This window comes from Kogia breviceps, chromosome 3 (assembly GCF_026419965.1).
Source record: "Kogia breviceps isolate mKogBre1 chromosome 3, mKogBre1 haplotype 1, whole genome shotgun sequence".
Lineage (NCBI taxonomy): Eukaryota > Metazoa > Chordata > Mammalia > Artiodactyla > Physeteridae > Kogia > Kogia breviceps.
The window spans coordinates 148856421-148880716 of record NC_081312.1 but is presented as its reverse complement, the minus strand read 5'-3'; the positions used below and the strand labels follow the sequence as shown (position 1 = coordinate 148880716).

The 24296-nt window shown below is 39.7% G+C and overlaps 1 protein-coding gene across 1 annotated transcript in view; it reads right to left on the bottom strand.

The window, feature by feature from the left end:
• LEO1 (LEO1 homolog, Paf1/RNA polymerase II complex component) overlaps positions 1–9279 on the bottom strand; it is a 47828-nt gene extending 38549 nt beyond the window's left edge. Inside the window, exon 1 of the mRNA XM_059056256.2 lies at positions 9039–9279. Coding sequence (XP_058912239.1) covers positions 9039–9096 — 58 coding nt within the window. The 5' untranslated portion in view covers positions 9097–9279. The remainder of the gene's footprint in view (positions 1–9038) is intronic.
• Between the last annotated feature and the right edge of the window lie 15017 nt (positions 9280–24296).

Here is a 24296-nt window from a genome sequence, read left to right as displayed (position 1 = left end):
TCCTTGACATGGTCTCGGTTATCATTTTTTGGATCCGACACCAAAAGCAAAGACAACTGAAGCAAAAATAAACAAGTGTGACACATCAAACTAAAAAGCTTCTACATGGCAAAGGAAGCCATCAACAATATTAAAAGGCAACCTACTGAATGGGATAAAATATTTGCAAATCATATATCTGATAAAGGGTTAATATCCAAAATATATGAAGAACTCATACTATTCAATAGCAAACAAACAAACAATACAATTAAAACATGGGCAGAAGACCTGAATAGACACTTTCCTAAAAAAGACAGATGGCCAACAGGTACATAAAAAGATGCTCAACACCATTAATCAGAGAAATGAAAATCAAAACCACAGTTAGAATGGCTATTTTCAAAAAGACAAGAAGTAATAAGTGTTGGAGAGGATGTGGAGAAAAGGGAACACTTGTAATTGTTGGTGGGATTGTAAAGTGCTGCAGTCACTACGGAAAACGTTATGGAAATGCTTCAGAAAAAGAAGAGAACTACTATATGATCCAGCTATTCCACTTCTGGGTATTTACCCAAAGAACACAGAAATACTAATTTGAAAAGATATATACATGTCTATGTTCACTGCAGCATTACTTACAACAGCCAAGATATGGAAACAACCTAAGTGTGCATCTAGAGAGAAATGGACAAAGAAAATGTGGTGTATGTATACAATAAAATACTATTCATGCCACTGTATATATGACATATATATATAATGGAATATTATTCAACCATAAAGAAGAAGGAAATCTTGGGAATTCCCTGGCGGTCCAGTGGTTAGGACTGGGTGCTACCATGGCAGGGGGCCCGGGTTCGATCTCTGGTTGGGGAACTAAGATCCCACAAGCCACGTGGCACAGCCAAAGAAAAAAGGAAGGAAATCTTGCTGTTTACAACATGGACGGATCTTGAGGGCATTATGCTAGGCAAAATAAGCAGACAGAGAGAGACAAATACTGTATGTATGATATCACTTACATGTGGGATCTAAAAAAACAAAAACACAAAGCTCATAGATACAGAGAATAAGTTGGTGGTTGTGAGAGACTGAGGGAAGGGGAGAGGTGGGCAAAATGGGTGAAGGGAGTCAAAAGATAGAAACTTCCAGTTATTAAAAAAATAAGTCATGGGGATGTAATATACAGCATGATGACTACAGTTAATAGACTGTATTGCATATTTGAAAGTTGCTAAGAGAGTAGATTTTAACAGTTCTCATCACAGTAAAATAAATTCTGTAACAAGATATGGTGATAAATGTTAACTAGACTTACTGTGGTGATCATTTCACAACATATATAAATATCAAATCATTATGTTGTACACATGGAACTAACGCTGTATGTCAATTATACCTTAATAAAATTAAGATGGTAAATTTTATGTTATGTAAATCTCACCTCAATAAAAACAAATTTAGAGTTTGTTGCCAGTGCCCTTCAAGAAATGCTAAAGGGAGTCCTTCAGGCCGAAATGAAAGGACAATGGGCAGTAACTTGAATTCACAAGAAGAAATAAAGAACACCAGTAAAAGTAACTAAATAGGTGAGTATAAAGGTCAGTATTAATGTATTTCTAGTTAGTGACTCCTCTTTTTTCATAAGATTTAATTTAAAAGACAATTGTATAAAACAATAATTATAAATCTACATCACTGGGCAGTGTATAAAGATGTAATTTGTGACAACAATAAAAAGGTGAGAGGACGGAGTTATACAGAAAAAAAGTTTTTGTATACTATTGAAATTAAGTTGGTATTAATACAAACTAGATTGTTAGAAATTAACATTGGGCTTCCCTGGTGGCACAGTGGTTGAGAGTCCGCCTGCCGATGCAGGGGACATGGGTTCGTGCCCTGGTTTGGGAAGATCCCACATGCCGCAAAGCAGCTGGGCCCATGAGCCATGGCCACTGAGCCTGCACATCCAGAGCCTGTGCTCTGCAAAGGGAGAGGCCACAACAGTGAGAGGCCCGTGTACCACAAAAAAAAAAAAAAAGAAGAAGAAGAAATTAAGATTAATTGTAGTCACCAGAGTGACCATTAAGAAAGTTACTAAAACTGGGCTTCCCTGGTGGCGCAGTGGTTGAGAGTCCGCCTGCTGATGCAGGGGATGCGGGTTCGTGCCCTAGTCTGGGAAGATCCCACATGCTGCGGAGCGGCTGGGCCCGTGAGCAGTACGCGTCCGGAGCCTGTGCTCCGCAATGGGAGAGGCCACAACAGTGAGAGGCCCGCGTACCACAAACAAACAAACAAAAAAAAGTTACTAAAACTAAAAATATACAGACAAAGAAACAAGAAGGGAATCACAACAGTATACTACAGAAAAAGCAGTCATAAAGGAAGACAGTAATAAGAAGAACTGAGGAACTAAAAAGACATGACATAGAAAACAAATATCAAAATGGCAGAAGTCCTTCCTTACTGGTAATTACTTTAAACATAAATAAATCAACTGCTCCAATGAAAAGGCAGAAATTGGCAGGATGAATTTTAAAAATGATCCATCCTAGGACTTCCCTGGTGGCCCCGTGGTTAAGAATCCGCCTGCCAATGCAGGGGACACAGGTTCGAGCCCTGGTCCGGGAAGATCCCACATGCCGTGGAGCAACTAAGCCCGTGCACCACAACCATTGAGCCTGCGCTCTAGAGCCCACAAGCCACAGCTACTGAAGCCCATGTGCCTAGAGCCCGTGCTCTGCAACAAGAGAAGCCACCGCAATGAGAAGCCCACGGACCACAACAAAGAACAGCCCCTGCTCCCTGCAACTAGAGAAAGCCTGCATGCACCAACAAAGTTCCAATGCAGCCAAAAATAAATAAATAAAATTTTTTAAAAAAGATCCATCTATATGCTGTCTTCAGGACAGTCTCTTTAGAACCAATACACAAATAGGTTGAAAGTGAAAAAAATGGAAAAAGATATTCCATGTAAACAGTAACCAAAAAGCACAGTAGTTATACTAATATCAGGCAAAATAAGTCTTAAGATAAATTGTTACAAAAGACAAAAAAGGACATCATAAAATGATAAAAGGGTCAATCCAACATGATGATATAGTAATTTAAAACATATATGCACCTGCATGTAAATCAACGAAGTTACAACACACCCTCACACCGTACACAAAAATAAACTCAAAATGGCTTAAAGACTTAAATATAAGACATGACACCGGGCTTCCCTGGTGGCGCAGTGGTTGAGAATCCGCCTGCCGATGCAGGGGACACAGGTTCGTGCCCCGGTTTGGGAAGATCCCACATGCCGCGGAGCGGCTGGGCCCGTGAACCATGGCCGCTGAGCCTGCGCATCCGGAGCCAGTGCTCCGCAACCGGGGAGGCCACAACAGTGAGAGGCCCGCGTACTACAAGAAAAAAAAAAAAGAACCGTGAAGACATGACACCATAAAACTCCTAGAAGAGAACACAGGCAGAAAATTCTGACATAAATCGTACCAATGTTTTCTTAGGTCAGTCTACCAAGGCAATAGAAATAAAAGCAAAAATAAACAAATGGGACCTAATCAAACTTACAAGCTTTTGCACAGCAAAGGAAACCATAAGCAAAATGAAAAGACAACATACAGAGTGGGAGAAAATATTTGCAAATGATGTGACCAACAAGGGCTTAAATTCCAAAATATACCAATATAGCTCATATAACTCAATAACAAAAAAACAAACAACCCAATCAAAAATGGGCAGAAGATCTAAACAGACATTTCTCCAAAGATGACATACAGATGGCCAACAGGAACATGAAAAGATGCTCAACATGGCTAATTATTAGAAAAATGCAAATCAAAACTACAATGAGGTACCACGTCACACCAGTCAGAATGGCCATCATTGAAAAAGTCTACAGATAACAAATGCTGGAGAGGGTGTGGAGAAAGGGAATCTTCCTACACTGTTGGTGTGAAAGTAAATTGGTGCAGCCACTAAGGAGAACAGTACGGGGGTGCCTCAAAAGACTAGAAACAGAGTTGCCATATGATCCAGCAATGCTACTCCTGGGCAAATATCTGGACAAAACTATAATTCAAAAAGATACATGCACTCCTATGTTCATAGCAGCACTGTTCACAATAGCCAAGACATGGAAACAACCTAAATGTCCATAGATAGATGAATGGATAAAGAAGATGTGAGAGACATATATATATATATATATATCATATATATGTATACACACACACATATACACACAATGCAATATTAAAAAAATGAAATAATGCCATTTGCAGCTACATGGATGGACCTAGAGATAATCCTACTAAGTGAAGTAAGTCAGAAAGAAAAAGACAAATACCATAGGATATCACTTATATGTGGAATCTAAAATATGACACAAATGAAATTATCTATGAAACAGAAAAAGACTCACAGGCATAGAGAACAGACCTGTGGTTGCGAAGGGGGAATGGGGGTGGGAGAGGGTTGGATTGAGAGTTTGGGACAAGCAGATGCAAACTATTATATACACTGAGTTGGCCACAAAGTTCATTCGGTTTTAAGTAAAAATAAAACACACATTTTTCATTTTCACGAAGAACTTTATTAAATGTATTCATTAACCAAACCAACTTTTTGGCCAACCCAACAGAATGAATAAACAACAAGGTCCTATTGCATAGCACAGGGAACTATATTCAGTATCCTGTAATAAATCATAATGGAAAAGAATATGAAAAAAATATGTAATATATATGTATATGTATATATGTATAATATATAACTGAATCACTGTGCTGTACACCAGAAACTAACACACATTTTAAATCAACTACACTTCAATTAAAATATATATATATATATATATGCACCAAAAGAGAAAAAACACCAACAGAATTGAAGGAAGAGACAGTTCAATAATAACAATTGTAAACTTCAAATACCCCACTTTCAATAATGGTCAGAACAAAAAGAAGATCAGTAAGGAAACAGAGGACTTGAAAAATGCTATAAAACAACCAGACATAATAGACATCAGTAGAACTCTCCACTCAACAGGAGAATATGCATTCTTCCCAACTGCACATGCAACATTCTCCAAGACAGACCATAATTTTAGGACACAAAACAAGTCTCAATAAATTTGAAAAGACTAAAATAATACAAAGTATGTTCTCTGACCACAACAGAATGAAACTGAAATCAATCACAGAAAAAATCTGGAAAATTCACAAATATGTGGAAATTAAACAATGCACTCAAACAGTCAAGGGTGCAAGGAAGAAATCACAAGGGAAATTAGAAAATATTTTGACATGAATGAAAATGATAACAAAGCCTACCAATACTTAAGGGACGCAGGGAAAGCAGTACTGAAAAGGAAATTTGTAGGGCTTCCCTGGTGGCACAGTGGTTAAAAATCCGCCTGCCAAAGCAGGAGACACGGGTTTGATCCCTGGTCTGGGAAGATCCCACAGGCCGCGGAGCAACTAAGCCCATGTGCCACAACTACTGAGGCTGTGCTCTAGAGCCCACAAGCCACAACTGCTGAAGCCCCCGCACCTAGAGCCCATGCTCTGCAACAAGAGAAGCCACCACAGTGAGAAGCCCGTGCACCGCAACAAAGAGTAACCCCCACCCACCTCAACTAAAGAAAGCCCGTGCGCAGCAACGAAGACCCAATGCAGCCATAAATAAATAAATAAATAAATAAATTTTTTTTAAAAAGGAAATTTGTAGCTATAAACACATACATTAAAAAACAAAACAGGGCTTCCCTGGTGGCGCAGTGGTTGAGAATCCGCCTGCCAATGCAGGAGACACGGGTTCGTGCCCTGGTCCGGGAAGATCCCACATGCCGCGGAACAACTAAGCCCGTGAGCCATGGCCGCTGGGCCTGCACGTCCGGAGCCTGTGCTCCGCAGCGGGAGAGGCCACAACAGTGAGAGGCCCGCATACCGCAAAAAAAAAAAAAAAACAAAACTCAAACTGATAATCTAATCTTTCACTTTAAGGAACTAGAAAAAGAAAACTAAACCCAAAGCAAGCAGAAGGAAAAATAATAATAAAGATTAGAGCACAGATAAATAAAATAAAGAACAGAAAAAAATAATAGAATCAATGAAAGCAAAAGTTCATTCTTTACAAATTTAAGATTGACACACATTTAGCTAGGCTAACCAGGGGAAAACAACCATCAAATTACTAAAATCAGGAATGGAAGTGGGGATTTTACTACAAATTTTTCAGAAAATGAGACTAAAAGAGAACACTATAAACAACTGTATACCAACAAGTTAGATAATTTAGATGAAATGGATTAATTCCTAGAAATACACAATCTACCAAAACTGACGCAAGATGAAACAAAATCTGAATAGACCTATAACAAGTAGAGTTTGAATCAGTAATCAAAAAGTTTCCAACAAAGAAAAGCCAGGACAACATGTCTTCACTGGTGAATCCTATCAAACATTTAGAGAAGAATTAATCCCAATCCTTCTCAAACTCTTCCAACAACTTGAGCAAACGGAACACTTCCTAACACATTCTAAGCCACCATTACCCCGATACCAAAGCCAGATGAAAAATCACAAAAAAGGAAAACCACAGACCAATATCCCTCATAAATATGTATGCAAAAGTAGTATCAAAATACTAGCAAACCAAATCCAACAACATATTAAAAGGATATACACCATGACCAAGTGGAATTTACCCTAGGAATACAAGACTGATTCAACATCTAAAAATCAAAATGAAACACAATATTAATAAAGGAAAAAATTTTGATCATCGTAATTGATGCAGAAGAGACATTTAACAAAAGTCAACACCCTTTCATGATAAAACTACTCAACAAACTAGGAATCGAAGGTCATTACCTCAACGTAATAAAGGGCACCTACAAAAAACCCACAGCTAACATCATATGTAGTGGTAAAGAAATGGATGCTTTTTCCCAAAGATTAGGAAAAAGACAAAGATGTCCACTCTCACCCTTCTACTCAACATTATACAGAAAGTTCTAGCTGGGGTAATTAATGAAGAAAAATAAATAAAAGGCATCCAAATTGGAAAGGAAGAAGTAAAACCATCTCTACTCACAGATGACATGATCTTATACGTAGAAAATCCTAAAGAATACACACACACCCCAAACAACTATTAGAGCTAATATATTCCACAAGGTTGCAGGATACAAAATTAGCAAACAAAAATCAGCTGTATTTCTACACAGCAGCAATGAACAATCCAAAAATGAAATTAAGAAAACAATTCCACTTGCAACAGTATCCAAAATGAAATACTTAGGAATAAATTTAACCTAGGAAGTGCAGGACTTATACGATAAAAACTACAAAACATTGTTGAAAGAAATTAAAGAAGACCTGGCACATTTATACATGAAAGAAACACTCTGGGCCTAGGTAGGAATTCTACCCACTGTTATACCAAGAAATCTGTTAAGTGTAGTTATTTTCTACGTCTGTCTTAGCCCAGGGAAATAATGAAATATGATGATATAACAGGAGTTACCTTGCCACATCCATTCTATGTTCAGGACCAACAGCAACCTTCAAGGACAGATTTGGAAGTAAATCCTAGAGAGTTCTATAACCTAATGGTAAGAGGGAAGAATGCAGCAGTAGACTTACAAGTAGGTAAAAACATGAAGCCCAGAGAGGAAACCATCTCCATACATCACTTCCCCATACCCTGAGTTTGCAATGGGAAAGCACTGCAGGGTACCTCCACTATTGCTTCTACCCATCCAATTATTTATCAAGTATGCATTAGGCACTGACGTAAGCTGAGGGCGGGGCGGAGGGGACGATCTTTTCATCATTATATCCCCTACATCTAGCAAAGTAGCTGAAACATGACAGGGGATCTATAAATGCTGAATGAACAACTTCACGGAAGTGAGTCACGGGAGGGTTCACATGGTTCTGTGCCTTGAAGGGTGAACAGGATATGGACAAGTACAGATGAAGGGGAAAGGAAAACATCAGCAAAGTGAGTGGAACAAGAATTAGTGTACTTGGCTCTATACTTCCAGACATCCTGACTAGAAAGAACATTCTGGATGTCCATCATGGTAGAGCCCTCACACTAGACTTCCACCTGGTGCTCCCTTAACTATACTCTAAAAAGTATGAATAAACTGAAGCTGGAGAAAGAAAAACAACCACGAAAATGCACTATGCTAAGGAAAATAGTAGATACTACATTGCTTTGAGCCTGGGGACTCGCAAGAATTCTGAACTTGGTCTTGGGCCCCTTCTGACTTCAAATATCTCCTATTCGTATTTCAAACTCAAATACCCACTCTTTGTGCGAGAAAGACTTCCTTGCACCATAAACATACACTCACTAATTCATTTCATCATCAAATCCTTCATCTCTTCTCTCCAAACACGGACCTCCTATGCTCCCCAATCTAGTATCACCGACTCAAGAAATTCTAGTTTCTGCACAGGGTCTCGGAGGACACATTATCTTCTGCGTGTAACGCCTACATGCAGCCCTACCTCGGTATCCTTCCCAATCTCCTCACCCAGACATCTCAAACTCCCCAACACGCCACGCTCTGGTTTCATTCAAGAGGGCATTCTAAGCCCCTCTGCAAATTCACCCATCCCACCCCCATGTTCTCGAACACCTAATTTCCATTCATTCACAAGAGCCCTTACTCTGCGCTGGCCTGTGCAAGGCAGGACAGAGCAGGACTCCAAGGTTCCTCCTCCGGCTGCGCTGGCTCGCCCGGCCTCCACCCCTGCCCCGCGCCCCTTCGCTCCACACGCTCCCAGGCACGGCTTGCTCCATGTACACCAAAAACCTCGAGGTACACACTCTGCGTCTGTCACTACATTCCCGCCCTCCGGGGGGAGGCTAGCACCTCCGGGAGTGCAGGGGGAGCTGAGGCAGGAGTGGAGGAAGAGCCACCACTCACCCGCGGCGCCGGAGCGCTCGCAGACCCGGAACCGGACCGCTGTCGAGCTCCCGCCGCAGAAGCCCCGCCACGCTCGCCTCCACCCAAGCCCAGCCGACCCCACCTTTACGCTCAGGATCGCTGTCGGCGTCGCTCCCAAAAAGGTCCTCCATATCCGCCATTGCCGCGCACGTCAGCTGTCTGCACCTGGGGCGGCTCCGCCGCCGTCTTTACGGCACGGAACCAACGAAACGCGACAGTGTCGCAAAGATTCGCTACAAGTTAGCTTTTCAGCTACATTGTATAGAGTGCGCAGTGAACCTGCACTCGGGTCTCTTACGTTAGCAATCCGGTGCTTTCGTCAATATCCGTTCTTATTCGCGGGGATTCTCATCCGGGTACACCCGGTCTGGGTGTTAGTGGAGCGGGCCGCAGTTGGGGGCTCCCCAGAGGGCCTGGGACCGTGTTAAACCAGCCAGGAGTCAGGCCTGAAGTCCTTTGTTTCGTATTGATGAGGGGTTTTCAAATTGTTGCACACTCCAACGTGCTTTTGTTTCTGTGGGTCATATCTATTGCTATTTACTGTAATAGTAATTAAGGCAGAAATTTTAAAAACTCGTTTAAAAATAATAAACAGGTTAACATAAATAGCATTTAAAAATTTTAACCTACTGTATTTTTTCTAAAACAAAACCAAAAAAGAAGAGTGGAATTGTTTTAGTTTTGAAAATATCTTTAGTGTCTGTCTCGAATGAAGACAGCTGAATTCTCATACCTGTTTCTACGTTCAATCTTTTGAGAAAGGTTTTGGCTGAAGCTTGTGAAGAAAATCAGACCTAACACGTATGTTGGTGATCGGGAAAGGGAGGGCCTCTCGTACCCCCAAAAGGGTCTTCTTCGGTCCACTCTTTAACAACCGCAGCTTTAGAGCAGTGAATCTCAGACATCAAAATTGTCCCATCCTAACCCAGTATACACTTTTATGTATAAAATTGAAATAAATAATTCACAAAACAATACTCATTACTAAGATGCAGTCTGAGATTTCCTATTCTCTTTTATTCTACTTCAGCTTGTTTTTAATGCGGACAGGTGGTGCATCCACTAAATTGATTTCGTGATTTACTAATGGATTGCAGCTTGCAACTAGAGAAACACTATTCAGAGGGTTCCACTGCCTTGTTTATTTTTTTGGGAAAAAGTTTAATTTTGCTAGGAAATATGGCTATACTTGTACCTTATAAAATCTGACAGTAACAGAATTTTCATAATAGGTCAGTGCTAGGTAAACCCTCTTGCTTTACATAAGCTCAAAGAAATGAAGTGACTTGCACATGTTAAACAACTAGGTCGTTTTTAGGAAGCTTAAAATTTCAGTTGTCAAAAATGTACATCCTGGGGCTTCACTGGTGGCGCAGTGGTTAAGAATCCGCCTGCCAATGCAGGGGACGTGGGTTCGAGTCCTGGTCCAGGAAGATCCCACATGCCGCAGAGCAACTAAGCCCGTGCGCCACAACTACTGAGCCTGCACTCTAGAGCCTGCGAGCCACAACTACTGAGCCCGCATGTCACAACTACTGAAGCCTGTGCACCTAGACCCTGTGCTCCACAACAAGAGAAGCCACTGCAGTGAGAAGCCTGCACACCGCAACAAAGAGTAGCCCCCATTCACCTCAACTAGAGAAAGCCCGCGCAGCAACAGACCCAACACAGCCAAAAATAAATAAATAAAATAAATAAATAAATTTTTTAAAATGTACATCCTGTGTTAAGATCTTACCTGATTAGCCCAACATGAGGGTTGGTTGGTTGGTTGGTTGGTTTTCAATATGAGGGTTTTGATCTTGGACGAGCAACAGTAGATTTTTAGTTTGGAGGTTATGAGATATATTTTTGTTGCAAATAGGAGTAACTGACGGTTCAAATGAATAAGAGGTGGGACTGAGTATGTTATCCTAGAGCTATTGTGTATAAAGTGGATGATGTAAGAGTAGGTAGATGGGATCATGTTAAAACTTTCTGAAATACTGGAAAAACAAGTATTCTATTTGATTGTGATTCAGTTTCATTTTCATTTGGAATACTATCCTTGAAAAGTGCATTGAGGACTTCCCTGGTGGCACAGTGGTTAAGAATCCGCCTGCCAATGCAGGGGACACGGGTTCGATCCCTGGTCCGGGAAGATCCCACATGCACGGAGCAACTAAGCCCATGCACCACAACTACTGAGGCTGTGCTCTAGAGCCCGTGAGCCATAACTACTGAGCCCACATGCCTAGAGCCCGTGCTCTGCAACAAGAGAAGCCACTGCAATGAGAAGCCTGTGCACTGCAATGAAGAGTAGCCCTGGTCACCGCAACTAGAGAAAGCCTGCACACAGCAACAAAGACCCAACACAGCCAAAAAAAAAAAAAAGTGCATTGATTAAATCTTAACAAATTGAATTACAGTGAGGCCTGCTAAATCACCCTAACCATATTCTTGACTAGCAGAATTAATGTGTTTATCCCATATGAATAGTGCAAAACAAATAACTTCTGGTTCTTTGTTTTTGTTTCTGCTATACTTTGTGCTGACCACTGCTCTTCAAGTTGTCTTTCTTCAGACAGGACGTAATACATTCAATTAGATTTCAACTAAATCAATCACAATCATTTTCTGGTACTGCTTGCTTGAGGTTACACCCAGATCACTATCATTGATGTTTAGAGTATTAAAATCACCTTTTTATTTACTACCAGAGATGGAGAAATTTATCCTATTGGGTTTGTGTTTTACTAATTTAACTTTGGGTATTAAGATAATCTCTTGCTTTGCTCTCAGGGATGGAGAATTTCATCTGTTAGGTGTGTAACTGGATAAAACATCTCATTTTTCCCAGTTTTTGAGAGTTTGTCTTTTTCCCATGTTCTGCCTTCATAAGTTCCTCAAAATAGTGATCAATACCCCCTAGTCCAAGAACAAAGATTCAACTAGGTTGATTAACACAATAGAATATAACACGACACAATTAGTGTACAAACACTTTCATAAGGTAACTAAATATCTTTAAAATTTCTGAAATCTATGCTTACACCAAGTTTTAAAACAGGAATATGTGTTTTAAAAATTTGTATAACATCTTAAAGACTTAGAGGAAAAACAACAGCTTGATTAAACAATACATTAACTGCAAATTCACTCCATTTATGGTAAACTGCTACTCCATGGGAGGATCATGTGGCTTATTTCTGAGTACTTTGTGGAAGGAGCTAGCTTTTAGAAGGGGCAGATTGATCTGAACTAAAGAGAAGGAGAAGTCCCAAGGTCTTTCTCTACAGCAGTAAGTGAACAATGGGGCAGCTAATTTCTTGGAAGGTGCAGAGCATTCACTTATCATCTGCCTTAACTGAGTCCCTGCAATGGGTGCTATAGGAATATAAAAATAATAGCAAACATGATTTTTTTTTCATACATACAGAAGAGCCTGGGGGAAATGAAACAAATCTCTAAAACATCTGAAGAATTAAAGTTTTAGAAATAAATTATAAACTATATTCACGTGCTGAAGAATGGGAAACAAAATGATTAATATCCCTGGAAGTTAGTCAGAAAAGGTTTCTTAGTACTATGATCTGAATGTTTGTGTCCCCCAAAGTTCATGTTGAAATCCTAATGCTCACGTGATGGTATTAGGAGGTGGGGCCTTTAGGAGGTGATTAGGTAATTTAAAAAGGATTAGTAGTCTTATTTTTAAAAGACCCCACAGAACTCTTCAGCCCTTTCTACCATGTGAGGACACAGTGAGAAGTCTCTGGCTATGAACCAGGAAGAGGGCTCTTACCAGAATGCAATCATGTTGGCTATTTGATCTTGGACCTCTCAGCCTCCAGAACTGTGAGAAATAAATTTCTGTTATTTATAAGCTACCCAGTCTTGATATTTTGTTATTAACAGTGAGAATAGACTAAGACAGACAGAATGATTCAAGCTAGAATCATGAAGTATTGGGAGGAAATCCAGTTATCAGGACATGAAATTGAGCAGAACTTAAAATTCAACAAAGCAAGACTTCAGTTAGTTTATCAAATCTATTCCTTGATTCACATGAAGTTCGAGAACACTGGGAACAAAGAGATTATTCTAAACATTTGTAGAGAGAAAAAATCAGCTGACATATAAAGAATCTGGAATTAAAATGACATTCCACAATTCTGAAAGTTATAAAACAATAGAGAATTGCTTATGAAATCCTGAAGGAAAATAATCCATTCTAGAATTTTATTCTCCCCAAGCTATCATTTAGTACTAGGGAAGAATAACGAGATTCAGTGGAAGCCAGCTTGTATGTAAGGAGCCCAACAGTCCTGAGGCTGCCATGCTGTGAAGAAGCCCAACTAGCCCATGCAGACAAACTACATAGAGATGTATGACCAGCCTTCAGCTTCTGTAGACCTCCTGCAGTTACAGCTCCAGTCTTCAGGCCACCAGTGCCCAGCTGAGCCTTTCCTGCATTCCTCTCTCACAGAAACCAGGAGATAATAAATAAGTGTTGTAGAAGAGTGCCACTAAGTTGTTTTTTTGTTTTTGTTTTTTCGCAGTACACGGGCCTCTCACTGTTGCGGCCTCTCCAGTTGCGGAGCACAGGCTCCGGAGGCGCAGGCCCAGCAGCCATGGCTCACAGGCCCAGCCGCTCCACGGCATGTGGGATCTTCCCAGACCAGGGCACGAACCTGCATCCCCTGCATTGGCAGGCGGACTCTCAATCACTGCGCCACCAGGGAAGCCCCCCCTTTTTTTTTTTGCCACTAAGTTTAGAGGTGGTTTGTTACACAGCAATAGCAATTGGAAGAGTTATTCAAAAATTGTACAATTGATGAATGTGGTCCACCAAAAAAGAAGGACTAAGCCAAGGAACAGAAAAGGTTTAGAGGCAGGAAACCCAAGACTGGCCACAGGCCAAAGGAATTACCAAGATGATGCTTAGGCCTGCAGGCCTAGAGGGATGCTGGTCCAGATTGGAACAAGAGGACAGAAGTCTCTGTGAGAGAACAGACTGAGATGGAAACAAAACTAATAGAATACCTGATACATTCACTCATCCGATAAGGATTTAAGTGCCTTCTCTGTGCCAGAAGCTATTCTAGGCACTGGAGATACAACAGAGAACAGAATAGACCAAGTGTCTGTTCTCAGAAGCTTGCATTTTGGTGGAAGATGAGACAAGAAGAGACAGAAATATACATCTCACAATACAATTTCAGCTGTTTTTCAAAATGATAGCACAGTCTTTTGCCAATCTTTTTCTTCTCACTATCATTAATCTAACTCACTTTTATAAGATTCAAATGTCAACTCCAAAGCACTAGTGAATAACTGTTCCCTATGCAAATGAGAGTTTGGACAGGCAAATATGAGCTTGGAAAATGTCCCAGTATACTTCCTATGAAAATTGGCACTGTGTTGAGAAAAAAGAACAAGAAAGATAATGAGTCAGTAACTATTCCTTAGGACTGAAGCTAAGGTTGTCCTTTTGAAACCTTTTCTCTTGAATCTAGGGTTAGGGTTAGGTTTAGGCACTGGTTTCCTTGAATAGGTAGGATTTAGGTTCCTCCTGGAAGTTTAAGGGTTACCAGGAAGCCATGTCCTTAAAAGACCTAAGCCGAAGACCAGATGAGATCGGTGCACTCGGCACTAGAAAAGCCGGAACATCAGCTACTGGGGGAAGGAATTAGAAGGAACAAAGAAAGGAGGACACAAGTGGGGGAGGGGGCGTTGTGGGTGTGGATGTTAGTACAGGCCGCTGAATAAGTAAAGTGATCTGCAGCAAGGATACCAAAGAAACTGAAAATGAGAAGGATGAGGAAGGAGAGAAAAGAAGGAAAAATATATTAATGAGACAAAAGGGAGGAATCATCTACAAGAGAAGAGCATGAAAAAAACATTTTTTAAAAAAGAACATAATAAAATAGTACTAAAGGCAGCGGGGGCGGGGGGCGGAATATTGAAACAAAAATGAGAAAACACTCCAACAATATAACCAAAGAAACAGAGAAAAAAGGAGATTTACAGGCTCCCGTGCCAACCAATATTTTTACAAATCAGAAGGAATCACTAAAACAGATTCGGCAAACACAAAACACAAAAGATAACTAAACATTTCACTTTACAGTAAAACTGCTCGTTACATCTCTTCACTAGATTTCCTTACTCAACTGGTTGTTTTAGCATCATATGAAAACACAACATAAATGCAGGGATATCATCTCACCATAGAGTGGGAACCCTACGTGCAGGCAGTTTCTGGCCCTCAGTTTATTTCATCTAATCCAGAGAAGGATTACCAAAAGGAGATACACTGTATTTCATGCTTGCAATTGCAAAAGAGCATTATGGTGTTAAACCCCTTAACAGTAATATGGCAAAAGGCCACAAGGTGGTGATGGTATACCCTGAAGAGACCTCCTTCTGCAAAATGAGACACACACACCCACATATACCCTCACCAATTTTTCCTTAACAAAAAATTGACTTGGGGTGAGAAGGAGAGATTTGAAAAACACTAACTTTAGATAGTAATCAAAACACTTCTTATAAAAATATTTAGAAATATTTATCCATTTGTTTTCTCTTTTTTCCCAATTAAAAAAAAAGCAGTACTTTTAAGACTGTCAAACATTAAGGAAATATTTTTCAGCTATTGGCACTCTGATTTTTATGTATCTACTGATAAAGTGATACATTTAAATAAAGTAACTGTTACCTTCTGGGGAAATTTAGATTTTTTTCTTGGGTTTCATAACATGAAATTTCCCTAAAGAGTCCAGTGAAGATTTCATTTCTTTGACTGTAATTTATTTCCTTACTCATTCAGGAAATGACAGGTAGGGTTAATCCCATACCTTAAATGGGTGCGACTATGTAAGGTTAATAATGATTCATATAGGGACTTCCTTGGTGGCACAGTGGTTGGGAATCTGCCTGCCAGTGCAGGGGACACGGGTTTGAGCCCTGGTCTGGGAAGATCCCACATGCCACAGAGCAGCTAAGCCCATGCGCCACAACTACTGAGCCTGCACTCTAGAGATCCCGAGCCACAACTACTGAGCCCGTGTGCCACAACTACTGAAGCCCGCGTGCCTAGAGCCTGTGCTCCACAATGAGAAGCCACCACGATGAGAAGCCCGCGCACCACAACAAAGAGTAGCGCCCGCTGCAGCTATAGAAAGCCCACACGCAGCAACGAAGACCCAAAGCAGCCAAAACCTAATTAATTAATTAATTTTTAAAAATGATTTATATATATGTATGGATACATTTAACTTTCCAATATGCAAACACACATGTTATACTTTTTATCTGCTACTTAACACAGAAACAAAATTTGGATGGGGGAATAGGGTAGAATCCTGGGCCTAAAATCCCAAAGAAGTAATTATATGGAAAATAGCCTAAAGGTTATTTAAGAGCCGTAAGACTTTATTTCCAAAAACAATATTAGTCATTAGAAAAAAATTTTTTTTCTATTTAGCATCAAGTAAATTCTTAAAAAAAAAAACCTTAAGTACTAAATACTGACCTGAAGCTAATAATATGTACAGAAACGTCATAAAAATATTCTTACCTTTGACTCTGTAGTTCTTCCTTATCAAAGAATTTATCTTAGGAAAATAAGAGATTCACCTGAAGATTTTCAAGGGTGTTTGTTATAACATTGTTTATAGAAATGAGAAATACTGTAAACACCGTAGTAAGAAATTGATCAAATAAATTATCAGACATTTATAAACTGAAATACTATGCAATCATTTAAATATGTTTTTCAGGGCATTGTCATACACCAGTGAAGGGAGTATAAAAATAAGAAACCGTCTAAAGGGACTTTGGTATCATCTATCTAAATTGTGGAATACTCTTTGATTCAACATCTCCTGCCTAGAAATTTATCCCAAGAAAATAATTTGACAAATATGCAGATATATATGGACAAAATATTCACTGAAACTTTGTTTATAATAGCCAGAAATTGGAACCAATCAAAACACCCATCAATGGAGAACTGTTCAAGTTATAATGCAGTCACAGAGTGAAGTGCTAAGTAGCAAGGATTAGGTAGATGAATGTGTTTTGAAGTAGAGGGGCATAATATATTGCTGGATTGCCAAAGCCAATGAGAAAATTGGATGTTTTCCACAGTATGGAGGTGCCTCAAAAAAATTAAAATAAAACTACCATATGATCCAGCAATTCCACTTCTGGGTATGTATCTGAAGGAAGTGAAATCACTATCTCAAAGAGATATCTGCACCCCCATATTCATTGCAACAGTATTTACAATAGCCAAGACATGGAAACAACCTAAGTGTTCATCAATGGATGAATGGATAAAGAAAACGTGGAAAAATGCACAATGGAATATTATTTAGCCATAAAAAAGAAGCAAATCCTGCTATAGAAAACATGGATGAAACTTGAGGGCATTATGCAAGTGAGATAAGACAGACAGAGAAAGATAAATACAGTGTGATCTTCCTTATATGTGGAATCTAAAAAAACCCTGTACTCATAGAGAGTAGATTGATGGTTGCCAGGGTTGGAGGTGAGGGGACACAGCAAGAAGAGAGTGAGTGAGAATGGTCAAAGGTACAAAATTCCACTTGTAAGTGCTGAGTATGTAATGTACCCCATGGTGACCATAGTTAACAATACCATATTGTATATTTCAAAACTGCAAAGAGAGCAAATCTTAAGTGTGCTTACCATACACACACACACACACACACACACACACAAATTGTAACTATTTGAGCTGATGGATGTGTTCAACTAATATTATTGTGGTAGTCATTTTGCAATATACACATGTACCAAATCACTACTGTATACAGTTTAAATTTACACGTTATATATCAATTATATATCAATAAAGCTGGGGGAAAAAAGAAAATTGGATGTTTTCTATGTTTATGTAAATAAATATTTAAATATACAGAAAATGTCTAGGAGGATATGGCATAGTGATGTTCTGGTAAAAGTTTAACAACCAGTTTTCCAGGGGGGAAAAAAAATCGTTGATAGGTGGTGTTTGCCGATCTCCACAGCGTAAGTACTCCTGCCGTGGCTGATTTCAAGCTCTTAATATATGCACACAATTAGCTTAATGAGCCAGTGTGAGCAGACTGCAGTACATCTCTATACCCCTTGGGGGTGAGATTATGAGAAGACTTTCACGTTCTACCTTACTTCTGTGTTTGTTTGCATTTTTTACAACAAAATTGCACCACTGTTGTAATCCACAAAAAAATGAATAAAAATGCCAATTTGACAAAACAAAGATTTTTAAAAGAATATTTAAAGACATGGGAGGATGCTTATGACACATTGCCAAGTAAAAATTGTACGTTTCAAAGAAGTATCTTGTATTTTCTCAATTTCATTTATGTGCATTCTTTGCACAGGAAAATGTCTGAAAGAAAATACGCCAAAATGTACATGGTGGTTATAGCTGAGTGATGGGGTTCTGGGTGATTTTGTTTTAACTTTTCAATATTTTCCATGTTTTCTACAAATGCTTTTATAATTATGTAATGCTTTCATAATCACAAAAGATGTCATTATATATAACATGCATAACCCTGCTGTCACTGCTTAGAAAGCAATTTCTTTCCTTTGGGATTGCTATTACTACAATCAGAGCATGTGACTAACATAAAATGTGGATAAATGGAATCTTTCATCTTTTTCCCCTCTCTCAAAGCTAAAAGGAGCAGTTAGTTTTTATTTATGTGGCCCAAGATCTGGAAAAAAAAAAATATATATATATATATCTCCTAACACTTAATAGAAAAATTTCCCAATCTCTTACTTTGTCAGTTATTGCCATAGCCATTACCCTAATTTTTTTGCCCACATTATTGTAACAGCCATTAGCTTCTCTCTCTCTCTCTCTCTCTCTCTCTCTCTCTGTTTCCATTTCTCCCCTAAGTCCAGTCCATACTGTAATTAGAACAGATTAGGGAGATCTACATGAATGTTGCCGAAAGATTAATCATCTTACAATATGATTTCCTTTTCATTTTGCTCAAAAGTCTTTAATGGCAGATGGCAAAAGAATATTTACAGTATGATCCCATTTCTGTAATAATTATATAAGCAAGATTACCATATGTACAGAAAAAAAATCTGGAAGAATATGTGTCAAGTTGATAGCAAACCTTTTCTCCAGGAGTGGTGGAATTATAGGGATATGTTTACATTCTAATTTTTTTTTTTTTTTTTTTTTTGTGGTATGCGGGCCTCACTGTTGTGGCCTCTCCCGTTGCAGAGCACAGGCTCCGGACGCACAGGCTCCGCGGCCATGGCTCACGGGCCCAGCCGCTCCGCGGCATGTGGGATCTTCCCGGACCAGGGCACGAACCCGTGTCCCCTGCATCGGCAGGCGGATTCTCAACCACTGCGCCACCAGGGAAGCCCCATTCTAATTTTTATATCACTGAAATGTTTTAAGAAAAGCCTAGATTACTTTCATACTGCAAAAAGAAATAACAGTGGGGATGCAATTCTTGATGAATTACCACTGCCCAGAGGATGAAATCTAAACTCCTCTCCTTTTGTCCAAATGCCGGCCTTCAAAATCCACCTATTCAATAAAACCCACCCAATTTACTCCATACTCCTCACAGGTTACTCACTTTTCTGAATTTCTACAGCACTTCCTGTCTTTGGTATTTATCTTTGCACTTTAGCACACATTGGGTCATACATTATGTAAACTGTTTCTTAATTAATTTACAGATACTTCAGGGTGGAGTTTATGTTTATTCTTTATGTCCCCCCAAAGTCTCTAAACAATGTTAGAGGCACAGTGGATGGTCCCTAAATGTTTATTAAATTGTTTTGAAACCCAACATCGAAGTAATTGGAAAGGGTATGAAAAGTTGTTTTCTTAGGGACACCCCCAGGAAAAAAATCTGTCAGGAAGAAAAGAAAGAACAAAATGGGATATACACATACATATAGGCTAAAGAAGGGGAGCAGTAAAAAGAAAATATAGAAACATCTGAGATACAGGATACTGTATTAGTTTCCTGTAACTGCTGTAACAAATTACCACACAGCCTGATGGCTTAAAACAACAGAAATTTATTCTTTCACATTCCTGGAGGCCAGAAGTTCATCAGTTTCACTGGGTTGAATAAAGATGCCAGCAGGGCTGTGTTCCCTCCAGAGACAGTAGGACAACCTGTTTCTTGCTTCTTGCAGCTTCTAGTGGCTGCTGGCACCTCTTGGCTTGTGGCCACATCACTCCATTCTCTGCCTCCATAGTCATATCGCCTTCTCTCCTATGTGTCACATCTCCTGTCATCCTATTCTAAGGATGCATGGAATTGCATTTAGGTCCCACTCAGATAATCCAGAATAATCTCCCCATTTTAAAATCCTCAATCATACCTGCAAAGTCTTAGAATTTTGGGGTTGTTTGTTTGTTTGCCATGCAAGGTAATATCCACAGAGTCCGGGGATTAGGACATGGACATTTTTGGGGAGCCATAACTCAGCCTACCACAGATACCTGTCAGAAGGAGTTCTCTTACAAAGCAGAAAAGCTCTTCATGGTCCCCAACCCTTCTTTCTCTACTCAGTTCTTCCAATTTCAAGGCTTGACATAGACAGAGAAGCTTAAAATTCATTAGACTTCCAACTCTAAAAACTTGGTGCAATAGCTATCAGGCCACTAGGGATAAACAGAGGTCTAAAAGCAGTAAGAACTTGCAGGAGAAGGACACTAAAAGTCCGTATTTTTGGCTTCTGAACACAAGCTTAGTAGTGAGGGCCCAGTGAAGTCAAGCACTCTAAGACTATTTTGGTGAAATTGCACATCTACAGTATGCTATCGTCACCTCCAAAAGAAGGATACAAAAGACTTGGAAGACACCTCCGAGTCAAAGAGTTTACAATCTAATGATTGCCCGTGCAGTAAACAGTTAAATGGAGAAAAAAAATATGACAAAGCAGCCTAGATTTTTGATACTGCCCTACTTTGGAACAGATTATGAGAATCCAGTCTAAGACCAACACAAAAGAAGCAGGTCGGTCTCCTACTGTAGTTACATAATTCCTGTGGGGAGTGAGTAATTGGGGCCATCTCTCTGCAGGTGAAAATATGATTTTATTCACTATGCAAAGTAATGCATATGTTCTAGGACAATGTCAATATTTAATAATTTCAAAAGTCAAAATGGTGTACCATTTATGCAGGATAAAAATATAGGCTTGCATAGGCAAATATGAATTTGCTTTGAGATTAGATTGTACCTCTTGGTATACTAATACAACCTATTTCATCATATTGGAAAAAAGATGAACACATTAACTTTCTTGTCCTTTGGATAGCAAAACTAAACATCATTCTCTTCTATGAGGGAAAAAATTTAGGTCTCATGCCAGAAAAAACTACTAGGGAGTTTAATTGTTTTGAAGAGTGTACTATGTAAAAAGAAAAATTAATATAAAGTATAGAAACCTTGATTATGTTTCATTTCAACAAACATGTGTAGTCTCTACTATGTGCAAGGCCTCCGGGGGAAATTAAATGAAAAAGAATGGTACCTGTACCTAAGGAACTAGTTTCCTGTCTCCCAGCAATGATAACATGTCAGAACAGGATCTTTGTCATTAAATACATACAAAGTTCGATTGGGGTCCAGAGTTGGGGATATTTACAAAGACTTTGGTAGGAGGTAGCATATGAAGTGTACTTTGCAGGATGTAGGGCTTGATCTTTGGAGAAGCAATGAGAGGACAGACCAGGCAGAAGCACCAGCATGAATAAAGGCTCACACGTAGAACAGCCTGGGGCATATTTGAAGAATAGCGAATAATCCATTCTTATTGGGATCTGGAGATACCTTTGAAGTATCTTCCTATGGGAAAAAGTCTAGGAGAAATTTAGAGGCAACTGAGGTTCTATTTAAACGGACCTAGCAAGATTAACAGTTTTGATAGGAAGAGAAAAAAAAGGAAACAGGGAAAAGAAATTGGAAGTATTAAAGCAAGATACACTTTTTGTAAATATGCACACCCATATCTATATTATCCCGAAAACCCCACCGAAAAGAATGGTGAGCAACCTGTTGTGTATTGACCTATGTGAGCCATCTTGTTCTGGTAGAGGAGATGGTGGCCATCACAGATAAGGAATGGGCTGAGCAGGCAGCTTTGGCTCTTTTGGCAAACATGAATTTAACAGACATAATGTCAGAAATAAATCTAGTCCAAAAAAAGAGAAAGAAAAAAAGAAATAAATCTAGCCCCAAACCAAAATAGAAGTGAATATCAGAAAAATGATTCTATTAAAAATGAACTTTAGAGAATTCCCTGGTGGTCCAGTGGTTAGGACTCTGAGGGCACAGTTCAATCTCCGGTCGGGGAACTAAGATCCCACAAGCCACGTGGCATGGCCCAAAAATAAATAAATAAAATAAAAATAAAACTTTAAAAAAATGAACTTCCGAGAATGAATTAATGGTCTGCCACTTCTTCCTCTACCTTCCCATTCTCTTCCCTCCCTTTTCTGTACAAATCAGTCCAAAAGCCAATTCATGGAGCCAAGCAAGGTTGGTGTCCTTGGTGGGGGTATGGAACTGTGGTGGCTGAAAGGTGTGAGGAGGGCATCTGGGTAAGAGGTCAGCCAGGTGCAGGTGTCAAAGGCCAAGAGAGGTGAGAAGGGTGTCTGTGTGGAGGGTGGCCTGACTGGGATGAGGAGCGTGTCCCCCCCAAGGAGAGGGAGACCGGTGTGGTATCCTGAGCACAGTGAGAATGGAGTCCCTGCAGAGGGTTAGCCTGTGGTTGCCAGGTGTTGGAACCCAATGAGGGTAAGATAGCTATCCACATGGGGAAGGGGGAAGGGAGAGGAAGAAAGGAGGCCTAGTGTGGGTGCAGAGATCAAGCTGGGTAAGGAGGCCATCCATTGAAGGAAGGCCATCTGGCACAGAGTGTCAGAGTCAGACCAGGGTGAGGAAGGTGACTGTGCAGCGGATGGTCCAGCCTGGGGCACTGGAGCCCAAGCAAGATACAGAAGGTATCTGCGCAGAGCAGCCACCCAGCGCAGGGTGAGGAGGTGTCCACACAGGGGGAAGGGGTAATCACAGGAGATTATTCATGCACAGAAGGATGGATGAAATATAATAGTCATACTAAGGATAATGGGAGTTATATTTGTTACTGGTAGAGATGGTAGTTACATATATGAATAATGAAAAACCTAGAATGAACTAGTTGGTGTTGGATTGAAATTGGAGGTATCAGTGTGAACTCATGATTCTGAATATATATAGATGTAAAATGTGTTTGTGTAAACATAAATGTGAATTTATATACATAAATACATATATACACATACATACATATATTTCATATATTCCCTAGATCTGTCTGCTGAAAGGGCCTAAGAACAGTGATACCTCAATAGCAATGAGCACATCTAACGTCAAGATCTTAGTTTCTGAATGCCATTCTCTGCCAAAAGGAACCAGAGCTCCTTGGAGAAATGGCTGATTCCAGGGTTGGAGCAGGAAAAGTACAAAATAAGCTTGGACTGTCTCATGCAACAAGCAAGGAAGTGCAAAAGAATGATGGAGTTATGTTAAAAGGATAAAGAAGCCAACTTGAAGGGGCTTCCACCGACCAAATGTGGAACAGTCTAAGTGTCAAAATAATGACAGTAATGGGTTATTGTCCACTGAATAAAACAGGAATTCCTTGGCTAATACAGATATAAATTTTTAAAAGAATAACTAGGAAGTATGGTGAAGAATGCGATATTTACATGGTCTCAAAGTACTTTCCCACAAAATACTTAATTATAAGGCAGATGCCACCTTAATCAAGTTAGCATCACCAGTGACATGACAGATTGAAGTCATGTGCCACCTAATAGGATACAATGAGAACATGGCATCACTTCTCTAATCGTTCCACCAAAGATAACCTGTATTTAATCATCACAAAAGCTCAGACAAACCCAGACTGAGGGACATTCTACAAAAATAAGTGGCCGTAATCTTAAAGAGTATCAAGGTCATGAAAGTAAAGCAAAGACCAGGGAACCTTTCAAGATTGAAGACTGAAGAGACAGCTAAACACAACGCATAATTTCTGGACAGAGGACACTATTGGGACCACTGACAAAATCTGTTGGGGTATGAGGATTACACCGTAACATATCAATGCTAAATTCCTGATTTTGGTATTGTACTGGGGTTATCTAGATGAATATTCACTAGTAAAAAATACATACTAAAGTATTTGTGATGACAGGGCATTTTCACAGTTCAGTCTCTGCAGGAAGAAGACTCTGAGTCAGAGTTCAGTGTCCAGGATGTTTATCAGGGAGTGCCTTTGG